The sequence below is a fragment of the Apodemus sylvaticus genome, chromosome 1 (genome assembly GCF_947179515.1).
Source record: "Apodemus sylvaticus chromosome 1, mApoSyl1.1, whole genome shotgun sequence".
Taxonomy (NCBI): domain Eukaryota; kingdom Metazoa; phylum Chordata; class Mammalia; order Rodentia; family Muridae; genus Apodemus; species Apodemus sylvaticus.
In genome coordinates, this window is record NC_067472.1 from 50458331 (window position 1) to 50480846 (window position 22516).

Sequence of the window (22516 nt, forward strand, 5' to 3'; positions counted from 1 at the left end):
TAAATGTCTGCTGAGGGACAAATAGGTAAAGAAACTGGCATAAAAATTACATATCACAATGTAATAACATCTTTTATAAGAACTGGTTCCTACCATTTTTCATAAAGTGAATGAATGTGGATGATGAGACAAGCTATCTAAGATAAGATCTATGAGACAAGCTAGGCAGAAAAAAACTAACACACAGATTCAGCTGCATATTGAATTTAGAACAACAAAATGTTAGTCACTAAGGTTAAGGATGAGATGAGAGAATATGTGTATCAGAGAATTACAAAACATTAGACATGTTAATAAGGAAATCTAGAGATCTACTTATAACGTGAAGATCATAATAACATTGAACTGTATGAGAATAATACCAAATGAGGTTTTTAACTATTCTAATGCCAAATCAAAATATGGTAAATATCTGAGGTGATGGGTTCTGTGAACTGGTTTCACTATAGAAAACATTTTCACCACCTACCCATACTTCCAAAGCCTCATGTTGTACAGGTTTAACATGCACAATAAATTTTCCAGGTATTATCCAACTACTATCATATATTTACTCATGCATTATTTTGCATGGTTATTAAACAGAGACCAAAGGACTTCCAGTGAAGTGACCATTTCAAAGTACCTGTCTATGGGAAGTATTATAGCTTCTAAACAAAGGAGTGCTGAAGAAAAGCATACACTAGTCCCCCATCAGCACCACATCCTGACCAAACTGATCACAGGCAACAATCCACATGAGGATAGTAATCTGCAGCTGAATACATGTGTCACTGATATCTAGAATGTAGAAAACTGAACAAAGATGTTGGCTCAGTGGAGATGTCTGGCCATTGCAGGTCTGCTGGATATAAAAGGTAATATGAGGGCAGGGACCATGGTATACTGTTGACCATTCACACTGGTTCCTCAGACCCCAAGCAATGCCCACTCCTTTATTGTTCATTAGAATCTGTATTTTCTCTATGACCACCTTCCACTCCCCCAGATTTATTATGGCCTACTCAACACAGCCTTGTGTTGAGCACCAGAATCACAGAGGTGTACAATTCCACTGATTCCAGTCACAGGGCATGGGGACATGGTGCAGAGTATGACTCATTTTCTGTATGACTTTGTTGGTTTGTGCTGTATGATTATACACAGGGTAACCACGTTTATCCATAGCCAGAGTCTGGGCATAAATGATGTGGGAGCTGAGGCCTTGCGCCCGGTAATCAGGCACTGTGCCCGCCATTCTCATTTCTCCAGTTTGGTCCATCAGAGCCCAGGACACAGGAGTCCCTTCAGGTCCCAGAAGACATGAGCTAGGAAAGATCTGGATACAGCGCTCAATGAATCTCTGGCTCCTCGCATTGCCACCGAACTGCCAGAATTTATCCACCAAGGGAACGTGGGTAACATCCAGGGATGAGAGTTTAAACATTTCTTGGTCACTGAAGGGATAAAAGAAAAAGAACAGCCCTAAATATTATATACAGTGTGAAATATTTGTCCCTCTCCACAAAAGTCTATTGTGAGGCATGAGATCACCAGTAGTGGTTTGCATCAGCTCAGCACTGTCTGCCTAGCCTTGGAAGAGCAGACAGCTAACCTAACTTGGCCTTTCTGCCTTCATGTTATCCTCTTTAGAAGGGATGGCAAATAGCCATTTTATCAAAAGACAGAAATTAATATTATAAAAGGTTGTCTTTCCAACAAGTACCCAGGGCAGTACCATAAAAGCTATTAAATCTTTGCTAAAAAAAAAAAAACAACAACTCTGTTCTGTTGTCAACATTGCTGTGACCCACATACCTCCCACAGGAAATAGAGCAGATGACATCAGAAAGATAGGAAACATGGATAAATAGAGATTAAGTACTCAAAAGCACATACTATCAATCAACAAAGCAAGACTTTAGGATCAAGAAATCATGTATATATGTAAATGTGTGCGTGTGTGTGTGTGTGTGTGTGTCTGTGTGTCTCTGTGTGTGTCTGTGTCTGTGTGTGTCTCTGTGTCTGTGTACGTGTGTGTGAGTGTGTGTGTATGTGTATATGTGTGTGTGTCTGTGTGTGTCTCTGTGTCTGTGTGTATGTCTGTGTGTCTCCATGTGTGTATGTGTGTGAGTGTGTATGTGTGTGTGTATGTGTGTGTCTCTGTGTCTGTGTGTGTGTGTCTGTGTGTGTCTCTGTGTGTGTGTGTGTATGTGTGTGAGTGTGTGTATGTGTGTGTGAAGATGTTGGGAGCTTTTCTCAGTCTTGTTCAGCTTCACTCGCTAAGCTGGAGTTCATCAATTCATTAGCTGTCCAGTGATCCTGGTGATAGTTTTTACTTCACCACAACAGCACTGGAAAAACCAGCACACTATCACACTTGGCTTTTCATGCATATTCTAGGGAATCTCAAATCAAATTTTCAGAATTGTGTACCAAGTACTGTAACAGACTAAGTCTTCTCCCCAAACCTCATAGCATGAAATCTTCGGTACTTGTTTCTGAGAGTCCTTTGCCATATTGAATACAAGGCAAAGAAAAACTCAAAATAGTCAACAATGTGCTACACAGACAGCTCCTTCTATGTATATTAAAGGGAGAGGACTCCTTCAGTGAGGTAAATACTCTACTCAGGATGCATAACCAGAAGGTGCAGATTCTGGTCACAGTAACACCCTTCATCATCCTTACGGTAAACAAGTCACCACATCATAAGACCCTACTTTCTGTTGCAAACCATAAGATAAAGTGAGGGATTTCCTGACTATCCCCTGAAAAATGGACCCAGTGCTACTCTGGATGAGAAGGTGCTCTCTGGGATGCAACGCCCTTCACAGTGTAAGCAAAGTACTTCCAGGCACACTGAACCACAGGGCCCGTGGGATTGAGTACCCTACATCAAGTTCCCATCATCAGATTTCAGTACTGCTCTGTGCTGTTCTAAAATCAGGGAAAATACATACATTGCCCAAATGCTTTTAATTGGAAAACATTTTTTTCTGTGAAGTAGATTGATTAAACACATATTTATTAAGAACCAAGATCAACTGACATGCTAACATGGAAAGGGAAAAAGCTCATGGGGCTACACTTTTAAAGAGCATAAAGTCAGGCACAGTGGCTACACATCTTTAATCTTGAGAGGCAGAGGCAGGGGGGCTTCTGTGAATATGAAGCCAGCCTTGTCCACAAATTGAGTTCCAGGTACAGCCAGAACCAGTACACAGAAAAAACCCTATCTCAGAAAACAAACAACAAACAAACAAACTACAGGCAACTAAGGAAAGCTAAGAGCAGGAGAGTCTTCCCCAGGAATGAGCCTCTTAATAGCAATATCTAATAGCAATTGGTCAACTCTGAAATCACATACATACAAGTAGCACTAAACAGACTGAGCACATTGTGTGTGTGTGTGTGTGTGTGTGTGTAATAGTAACAGTTAAAGAAAAAAAGTCCTTAAATTTTGGAAGGAGCAAGCACAGGAGAAAAGGAGGGAAATTACTATATTATTTACTATATTATTTGTTTACATTCCAATTGATTTTCCCTTTCCCGGCTCCCTTCTCCCCATAAGTACCATAAGCCCTCTTCCCTTTGTTTGGATCAACCCCCTCCTACTTCTCTGTCCTGGTAATCCCCTACAATGCAGCACCAAGCCTTTCTAGGACCAGGGTCCTCTCCTTCCTTCTTCTTGGGAATCATTTAATATGTGAATTGTGTCTTGGGTATTCAGAGCTTCTGGGATAATATCCACTTATCCGTGACTGCATTCCATGTGTGTTCTGTTGTGACTGGGTTACCTCACTTAGGATGATATTTTCCAAATCCAGCCATTTGCCTAAGAATTTCATGAATTCATTGTTTTTAATTGCTGAATAGTACTCCATTGTGTAAATATACCACATTTTCTGTATCCATTCCTCCATTGAGGGACATCTGGGTTCTTTCCAGCTTCTGGCTGTTATAAATAAGACTGCTATGAACATAGTGGAGCATGTGTCCTTATTCTTACTCTTTAAAAAATATATTTATTTATTTATTATTGGGAACACATGTGTGGAAGATGCAGGACAACTTGTGAGAATAGGTTCTCTTCTTCCACCACGTGGATCCCAAGAATTGAACTCAGTTCATCAGCTGTGCAACCAGTGCCTTTGTTGACACATCTTACTTAGTTGAAATTCTTGCCTGTAAGGAATTCTGAATATTGTGGGCAGATACTAGCAATACATAGGTAGATATATTTAAAAATAAGCTGTTTCTGGCTAATGAATGCATAATGAGGGAGATAAAAATATCATCATAATTGTATCTTTTGATGGGGTGTTCTGAAAAGAAGTTGTAATAGAAATAAAACAAGACTATGAGAAACAATGGCCAAATAAAGAAGAGGAAAATGTGTGAATATTGGAAGAGAGGACATTCCATACAACAAATTCACTTTTCCAGAGGCATGTGTGAACATGTGAGGGTTAAATTGCAGAAGGGCAGTGCTTCTGGTAGGATGAGGATAGATGTCCAACAAAGAATGAGTCCATGTCTTATGGTGGCCAAAGTGAGTTTGAACTTCATTGAAATGTACTAAGAATCAATTAGTGATAGCATGATGGAATAGTTCAGTCAATTAAGTGCTAGCTGCACATAGAACATGGGGTCCTCAGTCTGATCCCCAGGTCCCATGTTTTTTGTTATTTAAACTGGGTATAGAAGTTTAAGTCTGTAATCATAGCTCTGGGGAACTGAAGAAAATTGTATTTCTGGACCTAGGTGGTCAGACAGCCTATCTGAACCATACAAATCCCAATAAGAACTCTTGTCTCAAAAAAGCAAAGAAACCCACAAGCTGGATTGTGCTAATGGAGTCAACACTTGAAATTGTCCCTTCACTGCCACATGTGTGCACACATACCTACAAACACATCAATACACAGATATGCAAAGACGAAAAAAATCCTAAAAACAAAGAACTGTTAAAACCTGCAAACTAATAAAGAAGTATTTGTGGCATTTGAAGAAACTGATCACACTATCTGTGGTATTTAAAAAAAAAAAAAGCAATCATGTTGGAAATAGGCCATGTAGGTAGAGAAGTTAGGAAGCTTCTTTTGTGAGAGATCTGGGTGGAACAAAGCATCTTCAGTCCGACTCACATAGGACGGGGTCTGCCAGATTTATCATCTAAGTACTCTGTGTCCTCCAGCAGAAAAGGAACCAGTTTCTTTGCTGTCTGGGGCATCATGTAGAGAATGCACTGTGTTCTCTTGACCTTCACCATCTTACCATCTGCAAGACCCACTATTGCTTCATTTAGGCTGGATTGTGAACCTAGAAGGGATCAAAACAGGCAATAAGTAACCATAATAAGTGTCCCTATAGATCAAAGCAGTGGTCTAAAGATGTATATAAAATTTAATCAAAAAACGTTGCCTTAATTGTAGCTCCTGTGTGTCCATTCCTAAAGTTATTCCCTGGACATGTTTTCTGTCAGGTACAACAGAATACTAAAAATCCTCACTATGTCTCCATGAACAGAAGGAGCATATTCAAATAATAGCCAATCTTGTTTGAGTATATGTCCAGATATTGATCTTATGCCTCACTCAATCATGTCATTGATTCTATATTTTAGGATCTTTTAGTATCAGATTTTATATATATATGAAGATGCTGAGTAATGGAAATGTCATTTGCTCAAGAATCACAACTTGGAGGCAAAACCAGGAAGTTCCCTGTGGCTTTAACTTCAGAGGGCATGCTCTGTGGTTAACCACATTAGATATAAACCTTGATGACCTGGCAGTTACTCTGTGTCATAATAAACTACCATTCTTGTACATGAAACATGTCAGAGTCCAAGTCCTGTCTCCTATATAGTTGTCCTCGTAGCTCCTGAATACATCTTCAAAATACATTCAGTTAACCAAAATTTACCTAGTTCACTGTTTCTTCTAACAATGCCATAGTCTTCAATATCTGAAATTGGTTCCACTGTAGAGGTGATGGAAGACAGACCAAGGGATGTTCATTTAGGTTAGGATTTGGAAGTTTGAAAAAAATTAAAAAAGGTTTCAGAGTGAGGTGCCAAAACAGAGCGTAAACCTACAGATGTGCACACAGAGGGTTACAGCAGCAAGCACACATTCCAGTCCCCTTACTTTGGATCTGCAGATGCTGTTTCCAGTTGATGACATCTTGGTTTCCAAGAAATTCCAAACAGTGCTTAGGATCTTTAGAATAGATCTGGTAAGTATTAGTGTGGTTATCAAGGTCGTCTGCCATATCCTATTTGGTTGGGCAATATGGAATAAAGAATATTGATTGTATCATATAATTTCATTATTTTAAAATTTCATTACACTCTTTGTCTTATTTTTAATAATTAAAGTTTCAGGTATATGAATATGTATATGTGTATGTGTATATGTAATGCATTTAGTCATATTCATCCAACTTTGTCACTCCAATTCCTCCAGACCCCTCCTGAAATATTTCCTAACTATACATATATTTTTAAATGACCATTGAGTCCATTTAGGGCTGTCCAGATGCAGATGGATGCAGGATCACCTACAAGAACACGGGCCTCCCCTTCCTTCAGCAGCCATTCGTTTCAACCAGGGTTAGAACTGCTTTCCCATCCTTGCTGGAAATTTCAAACTCATGAGTCAAACCTAAGCAGTGATGTTTTCTTCACATGCCAGCACCACTCCTCAATCATAAATATCACTAAACCACATCAAAATTCCACTCAACTTATGGGAATGTTTTTATTAAACTTTATTATGTTTTATGTATAGATACCATTGTGATCTAAAAATCAATTAAGGATGGTTTATGAAACATTCTTCCCTAAGTTGGTAATACTCAGGAAAAAGAAGAAAAGTGAGAATGTTGAAGGCCTTGTAAAAAGAAGTCGTCTTCTTGTTCTGAAGAGCCTCAAAATAATTGCATGTTTTATTTCTCTTTGTGAGTGTGTGGATGGAGATCAGAGGGAATCTTTGAGGACTCCTTCTCACTTTCCACGCTGAGAGAGAGATGTTTGTTTGCTAATGTTAGCCCAAGTCTAGCTACCTTCAGAAATTCCCCCATCTCCCAAGTTCCACGTCTCTGTAAGCGTGCTGGGACTACATACATGCACTGCTTATGCATGTGTGTAGGTTACACATGTAGACCTTTATGGAGCTCCTAAGGATCCCAGATCCTCAAACTGGCACAGCAAGCATTTTACCCTTGAGCCTTCTCTCTAGCACATACATATATTTTTAACATGGCAATATTGAAATAGACAAGATGATCTTGTATTTGGATTTTTGTATATACACATTAAAGACATACAAAAATTAAACATGATGCCTTTAATCTATAAAGCACAAAGCACCCAGCTTTCAAAAAATGGATATTTCTGGCAAAATCATAACATAATTTGTTCAAAAAGCTCTTCTCAAAAATTTGTAAAGGACGGCTGGAATTTTTTGAACCTAAAGGACAGGACTGAAAGATAAATATTCAGCTAGGGCAGAATAGCCAGAAAATATTGCACAGAATTTCCCTTGCAGCTAGACAATACTACAACTGATACTCCATCTTATCAACACATTTGAAAAACAAATATTATTCCATTTTTATATTTTGAGTACATTTAAATTTACTTTGTATTGTATGCTGTTTGGTGAAGTTTTTTAAGACAGTAAGTGCTATTGTTTATGTTTAAGGTATATGCGATATTATGAAAATATATACATAATAATAATGATAATAAAGTAATAATAAATATTTACTATTATACTGAAGCAAATTAGCAGACGTATTGTCTCACATAAATATTATGTGATTATGTAAGACATAGGTCTCACCTATTGTCCTATAGGTCCACCATTAGAAATAGTAGCAAGTACTTAACTAATTTAACAGAAAATACAGCAAAATCTCATGTTGCACATTAGATCTCTGAGCCTCTTTGATGCCCTATGCATGTACCTCCTTCTTCACTACCTTCAGTTACATAGTTCAATCACCCTTTTGTTTTATATACATCTCATTTTTTAAAATTTAACGTTGAGAGTATTTTTGCTGTGACTGCCCATTTCACTTACCACAATGTCTTCCCAGATACTCTATATTTTAGAAAACAGTAACATATCTTTTTAATGGTAAAGAACATTTCATTCAGAAATCAGTTCTGTATATTGATATCTGTGCCCATTCATCTGTCTGTGGGTTCCAAGGTTGTTTCTGCATTTTAGGTAATACAAATAATTCTACAGTATGTGTAGCAATATAGATACTCTCAGTGCTTGCTGACTTTATTTCATTTCTATATGTGCCCAGAAGAGGGATTACTAGGACAAACAACAAATAGATCTACATTTGGGTTAGAGTATTTTCTTCCTATAAGTAGACTCTTAAGTTTTGCCAAAAAGAGTAATAAATTCTGCCAAAAAAATTCTTCTTCCGCTGACATGGCCATGTGATGCTGTGATGGAGCACATCTGTTCATCTGCATACACTATGCCAGACTCACAAGGTAGTTAATATTTTATCAAATATTGCATAAATATTCATAGAAAATGACCAGTAATGTTCTTGTCTTTTATAACTACAAAAGTGATAGTGACCTCATAAAACATATGAAGAAGAATTCATCTAGGTCTATATTTTGTAAGAAATAGTAATAAGCTAGGCATGGTACATGGTGGCGCAAGTCTGTCATCCCAGAACTTGTGAGGCTGATACTGGAAAAACAAGAATTTAGAGACAAGCTGCAATACACAATGTGTTTCAGACCACACTGGCCTAGACAGCAAGATAACATAAAAAGGTAAGTCCTAATTCTGATCCCTCTTGAACTGTTTGTAGTACTTAGCAATAAACCATTTGCTGTTACCGTTACACTGTGGCTTGCGTAGGTTTTGTTGTTGTTTTTTGTGTTTTTATATTTTAAAAATTTGTACAAACAATATATTTTGATATATTGTATATATTTTGTTTGTAGTCATACAATATTCATACAATATTATATATTATATTGAATATATTTTACATACAATATCCTCCCAGATTTCCTCACATCCTCACTCATCTAACTTCTCTTTCTCTCTCTCTCTCTCTGTCTGTCTCTGTCTCTGTCTCTCTCACTCACTCTATCTATCTATCTATCTATCATCTATCCATCTAACTCTTTCTCTCTTGCTCTCTCTCACTCTCTTGCTCTCTCTCTCTCTCTCTCTCTCTCTCTCTCTAAGATATATATATATATCTTTTTCTCTCTCTCACTCTCTCTCAAAGAGAGCCACATGAAAGGATGAAAATCAAAATTAGCAAATGGACAACAACAAAAAAAGAGAAAACAATGACCAAAACAAACCCAAAAGCATACAAAACAAAACATGGAGTCCACTTTGTGTTGGGCAAGTACCTGGGCCCTGTCCTGGAGTGTGGTTGATATAACATGCCATTAGAGAAAATGGGTTTTTCCCTTTCCCAAGAAGTACGAGTTGCAAATACATCCTTGATAAGGTGTGAGACTTTGTCTGCTTTTCCTTCTCCATGCTGGGGTTTTGTGTGGCTTGAACTTGTGCAGGTCTTGTGTATGCTGTCACAGGCTCTGTGAGTTTATGAGTCTCAGCCCTGTTGTGTCTGGAAGATGCTATTTTGGGGGATCATCCACCACCTCTGGCTCTAACAATCTTTCTTCCTCCTCTTTGAAAAGAGGTTTGGAGGGTTTTATTGCCCTTTCAGTTTCTATTGTTATTGGTCTCTTCAGCCTTTCTATTTGTTTTTTCATTCAGTCTTTGTAGGATGTACTTTACAATTTACAGCCTTTGGGTCACCCAGTGAAGCACATGTAAATATTCACATGAATGAGTTCCTCATATCTCACTTCATTTATGATATCGGCTGTAGTGTCTTCACTTTCACTTCATTTAAATGTGTTTTCCCTCTTTTCTCCTTAAACTAGTCAAAAATTTGCAAATTGTATATATTTTCAGAAAACAAACTTTAAAAGAAATACTTTCAGTGGATTTTGTATTCTCTTGTCTGTCTCTTTTCTGATACTTGTTATTTCTTTCCCCCAGCCAACTGGGTTCTAATGTGTTCTTTTTCCAGTGTCTTGGGATGCAATGTTAACTATTTATTTGGAATCATTCTTTTCCATATAAAATTGTTAGGAACTTCCCGTTACAAATGGTTCTTTAATATCTATTTTCAGAACTGCATAGTCTGAAATGATTCTAAGCATGATTTCAATTTAGTGTGTGGAATAGTATGAAGAGTGTTTTTATGTATACTAGAGGAAACATGTGTTCTGCTGTTGATGGAAGGAAAGTTTGGTGTGTGTTAGACCTGCTTTGCTAAAATTTAATCCAAACACAGTGTTCTTAGTCATTTTGTGCCTTGTTGACCTGTTTACTCCTTGTTGAGAGTGAGGTATTGATGCCTTTTCCACTTATTGAACTGATATCTGTTATTCTTAATTTGTTAATTAACATTTGCTTTATATGTTTCTAGTATTCATAAACTACTTTTTTATCTGTTAATATCCAGTATATTTTTTATGAAAGTGAGTGTAGTCTCTTGTATGTACCCTATACCTGAGTCATGTATTTTTGATGTTTAAAATCTACTTTTCATTGTTAGATTGAGATTGTTTTATCAAAATGATTTTTGAATTCTTCTCTAATATATTATAATATATATCTCAGATATATAAATTATACATCTGAAATTTCCCCTTCCTTCCTTTTCTCCTCTCCCTATAGGCTCTCCCCCAGATCCACCTCTCTTGGTCTCCTCTCATAAAAGATCAAGTTTCCCAAGGGCATCAACTAAACACTGCAAGCTACAATAAGAGCAGCCATATAACATTACACCAAGGTTGGACAAGGGAATCCAGTGGGAGAAAAAGGGTTCCACAAGTAGGTGAAAGAGTTAGAAACAGCCATGACCCCTTTCCCACCACCATGATTCTCACAAGAACAACAAATTATTCAGCCATAACATATATGCAGAAGACCTAGGCCAGACACCTTTGTGAGGCAGCATTTAATCCAGTTACTCTTAAGAATAAAATAAGAGCTTACTACTGACATTTTATAATTTATTTCTTCTCTTTTGTTTTTGATTTCATGTTCTTTTCTTCATCTCTTATCTCTCTTTGTGGTTTTTTCAATTTAGAGTTCATGTGCTAATCTTGTTTTCATCTAGAAGAGGGACCCTGGCGTCATCAGGGGCCATCGTTGTTTCCTTGGAGCCTGCATATTTCAAGGTTCATGTTAGACATACAGCAATTGTAAAGGTATTCATTCCATGATATAACTTACCTGCTCCTGAGGACGGACAACCACTGTATTAAAATCAGGCCACTTGTCCACCAGAGCCTTGAGCTTGAATGGGTTTCCTTGGTTCATGTGGAAGACAGTCCCATAAACCTAAATATTTTAACAACCGAATAGTCAGTTCATTACTAAGGATCAGTAAAAGCCCTGCTTTGATACCAGAATGATGTTGATTTCTATGAAATTAGTGAGTATAAATAATACAAAATCTAGTTCCGTCTTCAAGTAATATTTTATTACTCTAAAGTAGATAGAATTTTTAAACAAAATCATAAAGATATTATAATAGTTAAGTATGCAGATAAATTAAATTAGTAATAACTCAATCTTACATCATTGAGTTTTTCCTATAAATTTCTATTTTATGTCATATAAATATATGCCTATATAAATTTATAAAAAATGGACTTTCCTAATATATGTGAATTTCACATATAATATACAAAGATATTTTCATGTCAATAATCAAGAATTTACATAATTTTTCTTAATTCCCTAATATTTAATTCTTAGGATGAATTACAGTTGGCATGTGTGTTAAACTATTCAATATTCTCTGTTTAAGAAGAGACTCTGTTTCTAGCTACAATACATACATCTTCCTGCTACTTCAGACTTTGGTAATATTGAAGGTGAATCATGGTATGCACTCACTAATAAGTGGTTATTAACCTAGAAAACTGGAATACCCAAAACATAATCCACACATCAAATGAGGTACAAGAAGAAAGGAGGAGTGGCCCCTGGTTCTGGAAAGACTCAGTGAAACACTATTCGGCAAAACCAGAACGGGGAAGTGGGAAGGGGTGGGTGGGAGGATGGGGAAGAGAAGGGGGCTTACGGGACTTTCGGAGAGTGGGGGGGCTAGAAAAGGGGAAATCATTTGAAATGTAAATAAATTATATCAAATAAAAAAATTTTAAAAAAATCAAAAAAAATGACTACTTAAATATTTACTTCTCAGCTTTACTCGCTTTGTATGCAAGCACACTACCCCCTGACATTATTTTTTTTTTGTTTCTTTTTTTTTTTTTTTCAATTTGGACTGGATATTTTTTTTATTCGATATAATTTATTTACATTTCAAATGATTTCCCCTTTTCTAGCCCCCCCACTCCCCGAAAGTCCCGCAAGCCCCCTTCTCTTCCCCTGTCCTCCCATCCACCCCTGCCCACTTCCCCGTTCTGGTTTTGCTGAATACTGTTTCACTGAGTCTTTCCAGAACCAGGGGCCACTCCTCCCTTCTTCTTGTATCTCATTTGATGTGTGGATTATGTTTTGGGTATTCCAGTTTTCTAGGTTAATATCCACTTATTAGTGAGTGCATACCATGATTCACCTTTTGAGTCTGGGTTACCTCACTTAGTATGATATTCTCTAGCTCCATCCATTTGCCTAAGAATTTCATGAATTCATTGTTCCTAATGGCTGAATAGTACTCCATTGTGTAGATATACCACATTTTTTGCATCCACTCTTCTGTTGAGGGATACCTGGGTTCTTTCCAGCATCTGGCAATTATAAATAGGGCTGCTATGAACATAGTAGAACATGTATCCTTATTACATGGTGGGGAGTCTTCTGGGTATATGCCCAGGAGTGGTATAGCAGGATCTTCTGGAAGTGAGGTGCCCAGTTTTCGGAGGAACCGCCAGACTGATTTCCAGAGTGGTTGTACCAATTTGCAACCCCACCAGCAGTGGAGGAGTGTTCCTCTTTCTCCACACCCTCTCCAACACCTGCTGTCTCCTGAATTTTTAATCTTGGCCATTCTTACTGGTGTAAGATGAAATCTTAGGGTTGTTTTGATTTGCATTTCCCTAATGACTAATGAAGTTGAGCATTTTTTAAGATGCTTCTCCGCCATCCGAAGTTTTTCAGGTGAGAATTCTTTGTTTAACTCTGTACCCCATTTTTAATAGGGTTGTTTGGTTTTCTGGAGTCTAACTTCTTGAGTTCTTTATATATATTGGATATTAGCCCTCTATCTGATGTAGGATTGGTGAAGATCTTTTCCCAATTTGTTGGTTGCCGATTTGTCCTCTTGATGGTGTCCTTTGCCTTACAGAAACTTTGTAATTTTATGAGGTCCCATTTGTCAATTCTTGCTCTTAGAGCATACACTATTGGTGTTCTGTTCAGAAACTTTCTCCCTGTACCGATGTCCTCAAGGGTCTTCCCCAGTTTCTTTTCTATTAGCTTCAAAGTGTCTGTCTTTATGTGGAGGTCCTTGATCCATTTGGATTTGAGCTTAGTACAAGGAGACAAGGATGGATCAATTCGCATTCTTCTGCATGCTGACCTCCAGTTGAACCAGCACCATTTGTTGAAAAGGCTATCTTTTTTCCATTGGATGTTTTCAGCCTCTTTGTCGAGGATCAAGTGGCCATAGGTGTGTGGGTTCATTTCTGGATCTTCAATCCTGTTCCATTGATCCTCCTGCCTGTCACTGTACCAATACCATGCAGTTTTTAACACTATTGCTCTGTAGTATTGCTTGAGGTCAGGGATACTGATTCCCCCAGATTTTCTTTTGTTGCTGAGAATAGTTTTAGCTATCCTGGGTTTTTTGTTGTTCCAGATGAATTTGATAATTGCTCTTTCTAACTCTGTGAAGAATTGGGTTGGGATTTTGATGGGTATTGCATTGAATCTGTATAGTGCTTTAGGCAAAATGGCCATTTTAACTATATTGATTCTACCAATCCATGAGCATGGGAGGTTTTCCCATTTTTTGAGGTCTTCTTCCATTTCCTTCTTCAGTCTTGAAGTTCTTGTCATACAGATCTTTCACATGTTTGGTAAGAGTCACCCCAAGATACTTTATACTGTTTGTGGCTATTGTGAAGGGGGTCATTTCCCTAATTTCTTTCTCAGCCTGCTTATCCTTTGAGTATAGGAAGGCCACTGATTTGCTTGAGCTGATTTTATAACCTGCCACTTTGCTGAAGTTGTTTATCAGCTGGAGTAGCTCTCTAGTGGAGTTCTTTGGGTCACTTAGGTAGACGATCATGTCGTCTGCAAATAATGATAGTTTGACTTCTTCCTTTCCAATTTGTATCCCTTTGACCTCCTTATGTTGTCGAATTGCCCGAGCTAGTACCTCAAGTACAATATTGAAAAGATAAGGAGAAAGGGGGCAGCCTTGTCTGGTCCCTGATTTCAGTGGGATTGCTTCAAGTTTCTCTCCATTTAGTTTGATGCTGGCTACCGGTTTGCTGTATATTGCTTTTACTATGTTTAGGTATGGGCCTTGAATTCCTGTTCTCTCCAAGACTTTAAGCATGAAGGAATGCTGAATTTTTTCAAATGCTTTTTCAGCATCCAAAGAAATGACCATGTGGTTTTGTTCTTTGAGTTTGTTTATGTAGTGGATTGTATTGATGGATTTCCGTATATTGAACCAACCCTGCATTCCCAGGATAAAGCCTACTTGATCATGGTGGATGATTGTTTTGATGTGTTCTTGGATTCGGTTGGCAAGAATTTTATTGAGTATTTTTGCATCGATGTTCATAAGGGAAATTGGTCTGAAGTTCTCTATCTTTGTTGGATCTTTTTGTGGCTTTGGTATCAGCGTAATTGTGGCTTCGTAGAAGGAATTGGGTAGTGTTCCTTCTGTTTCTATTTTGTGGAATAGTTTGAAGAGTATTGATGTTAACTCTTCTTTGAAGGTCTGGTAGAATTCTGCACTGAAGCCATCTGGTCCTGTGCTTTTTTTGGTTGGAAGACTTTCTATGACTCCTTCTATTTCTTTAGGCATTATGGGACTGTTTAGTTGGTCTAGTTGGTCATGATTTAATTTTGGTATTTGGTATCTGTCAAGGAAATTGTCCATTTCCTCCAGATTCTCCAGTTGTGTTGAGTACAGGCTCTTGTAGTAGGATCTGATGATTTTTTGGATTTCCTCAGTTTCTGTTGTTATATCTCCCTTTTCATTTCCAAGTTTGTTAATTTGGATACTTTCTCTGTGCCCTTTGGTCAGTCTGGCTAAGGGTTTATCTATCTTGTTGATTTTCTCAAAGAACCAGCTCCTGGTTTTGTTGATTTTTTGTATGGTTCTCTTTGTTTCTACTTGATTGATTTCGGCCCTGAGTTTGATGATTTCCTGCCTTCTACTCCTCCTGGGTGAAATAGCTTCTTTTTGTTCTAGGGCTTTCAGGTGTGTCATTAAGCTGGTAATGTATGCTCTCTCCATTTTCTTTTTGTAGGCACTCAGGGCTATGAGTTTTCCTCTTAGCACTGCTTTCATTGTGTCCCATAGATTTGGGTATGTTGTGTTTTCATTTTCATTGTGTTCTAAAAAGTCTTTAATTTCTTTCTTTATTTCTTCCTTGACCAAGGTATCATTGAGTAGAGTATTGTTCAGTTTCCACGTGTATGTGGGTTTTCCGTTGTTTCTGTTGCTATTGAAGACCACTTTTACTCCATAGTGATCTGATAGGAGGCATGGGATTAGTTCTATCTTCTTATATTTGTTGAGGTCTGTCTTGTGACCAATTATATGGTCGATTTTGGAGAAGGTACCATGAGGTGCTGAGAAAAAGGTATATTCTTTTGTTTTAGGATAGAATGTTCTATATATATCTGTTAAATCTAATTGGTCCAAAGCTTCAATTAGTTTCATTGTGTCCCTGTTTAGTTTCTGTTTTCCTGATCGGTCCATTGAGGAAAGTGCAGTGTTGAAGTCACCCACAATTATTGTGTTAGGTGCAATGTGTGCTTTTAGTTTTAATAAAGTTTCTCTTACGAAAGATGGTGCCCTTGCATTTGGGGCATAGATGTTCAGGATTGACAATTCTTCTTTTTGTATTTTTCCTTTGACCAGCAAGAAGTGTCCCTCAGGGTCTCTTTTGATGACTTTGGGTTGAAAGTCAATTTTATCTGATATTAAAATGGCTACTCCAGCTTGTTTCCTGAGACCATTTGCTTGTAAAATTGTCTTCCAGCCTTTTACTCTAAGGTAGTGTTTGTCTTTGACCCTGAGGTGTGTTTCCTGTAAGCAGCAAAATGTAGGGTCCTGTTTACGTATCCATTCAGTTAGTCTGTGTCTTTTTATTGGGGCATTAAGTCCATTGATGTTAAGAGATATTAAGGAATAGTGATTGTTACTTCCTATCATTTTTGACGTTATTTTTTAAATTTGAATGCTTAACTTCTTTTGGGTTTGATGAAAGGTTACTATCTTGCTTTTTCCAGGGTGAAGTTTCCCTCCTTGTATTGGTGTTGTCCTTCTATTATCCTTTTTAGGGCTGGGTTTGTGGATAGATATTGGGTAAACTTGGTTTTGTCATGAAATATCTTAGTTTCTCCATCTATGGTGATTGAGAGTTTTGCTGGATATAGTAGTTTTGGTTGGCATTTGTGTTCTCTTAGAGTCTGCATGAGATCTGCCCAGGACCTTCTAGCCTTCATAGTCTCAGGTGAAAAGTCTGCTGTGATTCTGATAGGTCTTCCTTTATATGTTACTTGGCCTTTTTCTCTTACTGCCTTTAGTATTCTTTCTTTGTTTAGAACATTTGGTGTTTTGATTATTATGTGACGGGAAGTATTTCTGTTCTGGTCCAGTCTGTTTGGAGTTCTGTAGGCTTCTTGTATATTCATGGGCATCTCTCTCTTTAGGTTAGGGAAGTTTTCTTCCATAATTTTATTGAAGATGTTTGCTGGCCCTTTAAGTTGTAAATCTTCACTCTCATCTATGCCTATAATCCTTAGGTTTGGTCTTCTCATTGTGTCCTGGATTTCCTGGATATTTTGGGTTACAAGCTTTTTGCATTTTTCATTTTCTTTAACTGTTGAGTCCATGGTTTCTATGGAATCTTCAGCATCTGAGATTCTTTCTTCTATCTCTTGTATTCTGTTGTTGATATTTGCATCTCTGTCCCCTGATTTTTTTCCAAGGCTTTCTATCTCCAAAGTTGTCTCCCTTTGAGTTTTCTTAGTTGTTTCTACTTCTGATTTTAGATCCTGGATGGTTTTGCTTAGCTCCTTCACTTACATGTTTGTGTTTTCCTGTAATTCTTTAAGAGATTTTTGTGTTTTCTCTTTCATGACCTCAGCCTGTTGACCAAAGTTCTCCTGTATTTCTTTAAGAGATTTTTGTGTTTCGTCTTTCATGACCTCAGCCTGTTGACCAAAGTTCTCCTGTATTTCTTTAAGTGTTTTTTGCATTTCCTCCTTGTTGGCTTTTGTATTCTCCTGGATTTCTTTCAATGATTTTTGTGTTTTCCTTGCAAGGGCTTCTAACTTTTGATCCATTTTCTCCTGAATTTCTTTAAGTATGTCCTTCATGTGTTCCTGTACCAGCATCATGACCAGTGATTTTAAATGCAAATCTTGTTTTAGTGGTGTGATGGGGTATTCAGGACATGTTGGTAGAGGGGAATTGGGTTCAGATGTTGCCATATTGCCTTGATTTCTGTTAGTGACGTTCCTGCATTTGCCTTTTGCCATCTAGTTCTCACTGGTGTTAGTTTGTCTTGTCAGTGCTGGATTCACCAGTGCAAGCTGCCCCTTCCCAGTTGGCCTCTGGTGCACAGCTTACCTCCTGCACTGCTTGTAGACATGGTGCTGCTGCCCAGGCTGTTCAGATCCCAAAGCAGGCACCAGAAGGCTCCCGCTGGGGCCCGCTGGGTTCACTGGAGCACACTGACTTCTCCCCGCTGGCCGCCCGGAAGCCCAGCTAGCCAGTTGCAGGACTTGGAGATGTGGTGCTGCCGCCCAGGCTGATCTTAGTCTGTCCGATCCCTGGAGTACGGAACCAAGAAGGATGCACCTCTCCTGACTGGTGGGAGGCCGAGTTCTGAAGTGGTTTCCGTGCAGGAAAGGCGCCGCACAACTGCAGCTGCCTGCCGCCCGGCTGGTCAGGGAAGGTCAGTGGTCGTGGGCGCAGGGCCTAACTGGTCCCTGTGTTGCCTTGGTTCCACTGCTGATGGCCCTTCAGCTGGAGCAGCCACTGCTGCACTGCTGCTGCTGCTGCCGCCGCCGCCGCCGCCGCCACCCCTGACATTATTGAAGTTCTACAATATGGCCCAATGAACTTTTTGTTCAAAGAATTTAAACCTGCATCATATGCTCTGTCATTTTGATAGATACCTTTCCTGTCTAATCAGGAGTGGTGACTTGGGATTGCAGGAAACGCATGTGGCTGAGTCTATGAATGACAGCTATGGAGGCTTGTCAGAGAGACTGGGAAAGTAAATAGAATGCTATGCTCTTCATATTACTCATCCTCACATTCAATGTAATAGTTGTATTAAACATATCTTCTTCCTGTTGTCCACAAGAATCCAGGCAGAGCAGTAGTTAACAAGAGAAAATGTAAAGCAACAGAGTCTCTACCTAAATGCTTTGGGAGGTTGATGTTTTGTTGCGATTTTTGTCTTTTTGTTTACTTTGTTTTGTGCTATTGTAAATGGTACTTATTTTAAATATTGGATTCTAATTATTTATAATTGCTAATGTATACAAATAGAATTGAGTTAAATTACTTGTATATTGATCTTTAATACTTTAACCTTGTTAAATTTATGTCCAGAAAATTGTTTTGTAAACCCTTTAGATGATCATGACCTCTGAGAACACAATATATTTTACTACCTTCCACCCACAATAGTAATTACTTTATTTTTCTTGACGTATATGGTGGTTAGGTCACCAATGTTTCATTAAATAAGATTAATGAAAATAGATAGCATTGCTTAGTTACCCACCTTAAGTAAAAATATTCCTTTTCTTTGCTATAGAGAAAGATCTTAACTTTCCATCATGCCTACGTGCTTTTTGTCAAGTTCAACAAATTCTCTTTCTTCCTAGTTTACTGAGTTTCATATTCCTTGAGACTATTATGTTTTGTCACATTTTTCTTTACCTATTACTAAAGATCAAGCGAGGTGTGGTGTTACACACTTTAATCTAGGCACTCAGAGGAATGATGTCAGATGATGGTGAGTTAAAGGCCAGCTTGGATTACTTGTCTCACCTAGTCATGGAGGTTTATATCAGTAATTGCAGAATTTTGAAGTCTGAAGCAGAGAACTTCTCTGAGTTGAGGTCATCGGAAATTACTTGTAAATTGTAGGTAGTCTGGGCTTCATTGTGAAATTCTGTCTCATAAAAATGATCATATGATTTTTATGATTTTTATTCAGTAGTGAATTGACATGGTGATTTGTATTGATTAAACATGAATCAAATCTATTATTTAAATATATCTTGATAACTTGATAGTATTTTTGAGAACTTTCGTATTTACATTAATGGTGAATATAGAGCTATAGTTTTCTATTGATATACAATTTTGGTTTTGTTACCAGGGTAACTCTGACTTCATAAAATGAATTTAGAAGTACTCCCTCCTCTTTTACATGCTGATTAATGTTCTATGTGTTCTATTATTTATTTCTTATGTATGCTATATAAATACCCTGTGAAGCCATCTAGAGATTCTTTTGTCACAATGTTTTCACATACATATGTAGAGCTATTGAGATTGTATGTTCTTCTTTAACAAATTTTGTTAATTTCAGCTTTTCACATAACAGCAACGTATCTGAAATCTATGAGTACATTGTCAATTATCCAACATTCCTGTTATGCTTATAATGTTCATTAGATTTTTAGTGATGTATCATGTTTCATTCTTCATTTAGGAGATGTTTATCTTCTTTATCCTATGTCAGTTTTGTTCTAACATCATTTGTTTTTGTTTTTTAAATTATACTGGTTATTTTATTTATGTACATTTCAAATGTTAACCCCCTTCCCTATTTCCACTCTGCAAACTTCCTCTCCCATCCCCTAGAACCCCTGCTTCTATGAGGGTGCTCCCCCACCCATCTACCCACTCCCTTCTTTATCACTCAGATTCATTTCTTTCTGTGTATTTTTTTCTTTTACAATTTGCTTTTCTCTGCTTCCTAGTGGGCTTATTCGTTCTATATCTTTTCTAGTTTCTGTGGTAGGAACAAACAAAAGATCATTTTTATGGTTTTAATAAAAAGAAAAGTTAAGGCTATATATTTCCCATTAATTAATGCTTCAGCTGTTGTTATACCTCCATTGTCATTCAATTTATTCAGTCTAAATTCCCTTTTTACTTTAAGCATAGTTTATTTCTTGAATCATTTTCAGAAAATTTGCATGTATAATTTTCAATTTTAACTTTAATTCCTTCTGAGTGTATTTATGTACATGTGTATATGAATGTGTGTGTGTGTGCATGTGTGTGATATGCAGATGTGCATGCCTCTATGTCTGCAGAGGTGAGAGAGCTACAAAAGGGCATTGAGTGTGCTGCACTATCACTCTCTACCTTGTCCCCTTGAGACAGGGTTTCTCACTAAATCTGAAGCTATGCTAGCAATTAGTAAGTCCCTGTCATCCTCCTCTCTCTAGAGCAGAGAGCAATGACGATTTAGGTGTACATGGCCATGTTTGACATCTTGGTTGAATGCTAGGGATTCCCTACACCTATTTTTACACACATTAAAAAGAACTCTTACTCACTGAGCCATTTCATGGACCCCAAATTCCATTACTTTTAAGAACACATTTAATATGATTTGAATAATTTTAAATTCCCATTGTGTGTATATGAGTTCTGTCTTGGACAACATCTTATGAATGGGGATTCTGCTGTTGTTAAGGAAAGTATTCTTTAAGTAGCAGGTAATACAGTGAGCTCCTACAGTTCCTTGGGTCTTCACTCTGTTTATATCATTTCTGTCACATTTATAATTAATGGAAGGAAGAATTTTACCCTCAATTTTACATGTAGGTTTATTTTTCTTTCAGTTTTACCAGATTTATTTTCATGTACTGCACCTTCATTTTTATGAGTGTAATTTCTAGCAGACTTAATGTCCTCTGAGTGAAATAACATCTACACTATAATACAAAGATATTCCTTACTACTACTAATATTCTAGTCCATTTGTAACATACTAAAATACTTATGGGGAAAGTTATCTTATATAAAGTTATTGATACATTCCTAAAACATAATTTCTTGCTCAACCCAAATTACATGTAATTCTTTGAGAATTAGCAAAGCAGAAATTGATTTATTAGTTCTGAGAATCACATAGGTCAACATCTTATCAGACATGTGATCAGTTGGGAAAATATTAAACATTAATGTACTTGTTTTTGTCAATTTGCAACTCTGAGAAGCATCCAGTGTTATGTAAAACAATTCCTGTGTGAGCACAAGGGAATACCAAGTCAGTAAAGATCATCAAGGTCAAATCATTGCTGTTCACTGTGATGTGGACTTGCTCTGTCACAACAGAGATTTATTTTCTCTTAAATATATATAGCATGCTTCCCAGGCCTTGTGGTAGCATCAACTAAATTTTAGGCCACAAAGTCAATACCTGACCCAGAACATAGCTCAGTAAATCCTCCATCCCTCTCCCACCTTTTTCTTAGACACTTATAGTTCATTTCCCTGAGAGCATTCCACATTCACCTTTAAGGACTCAGGAAGGTATTTCCTTAAGGAGCTCTCCAACATCTGCAGCATCTGTGAACTTCGCAAATGGAGCATCTTGATAGCTACCTTATCCTAAAAGAAGAATTAAGAAATGTTAATAACATTAACATGTCTTTAACATGTGAGATTGTGTATGTATGTGGTGATAGGAATAGGAATGGCCACCTTAGACCCATATTTTTGAATACATAGTCATTAGAGAGTGGCACTATTTAGAAGGGTTAGTAGGTGTAGCCTTATTGGAGGAAGTTTGCCACTAGAGGTGGGCGTTGAAGTTTCAGAAACCCAAGCCAAGCCAAGTGGTTTACTCTTGCTTCCTGCTGCCTGTGGATCTGGTTGTAGAACTCTCAGCTACTTCTCCAGAACCATGTCTAACACTGTGTCTGACAGACACTATTTCATTATTTGAGGTTGATTCCTACTGTTTCACGGGGACCTCCTCTACTAACTTTCTCACTATGTGGAAGAAAGGACAGGAAGATTGTAAACATCACGCTGCCATGCTCCCTACCATGAGGACAGTAGTCTAATTTTCTGAAATTGTAAGCAAGTCCTAATTAAATGCTTTCCTTTATAAGAGTTGCCATGGTGTCCCTTCACAGCAACAGAATAGTGACTAAGACAATATATAAAAGAAGCTATACCTAGGAAAAATCAGCAATATGTTTACCAAAAAAGACCTAAAAAGGGTGACTATGTCAACTAA

At 37.6% G+C, this 22516-nt stretch overlaps 1 protein-coding gene across 1 annotated transcript; it reads right to left on the bottom strand.

Annotated features, from left to right (window-relative positions):
* Positions 1 to 1033: 1033 nt before the first annotated feature.
* Positions 1034 to 21864, bottom strand: LOC127689526 (glycine N-acyltransferase-like protein). The gene is made up of 5 exons (XM_052189227.1): positions 21787 to 21864; positions 11301 to 11408; positions 6135 to 6261; positions 5130 to 5304; positions 1034 to 1436 (listed from the first exon to the last, which is right to left on the bottom strand). Exons 1-5 carry the CDS (start codon positions 21862 to 21864, stop codon positions 1034 to 1036), a joined length of 891 nt encoding a protein of 296 aa, XP_052045187.1.
* Between the last annotated feature and the right edge of the window lie 652 nt (positions 21865 to 22516).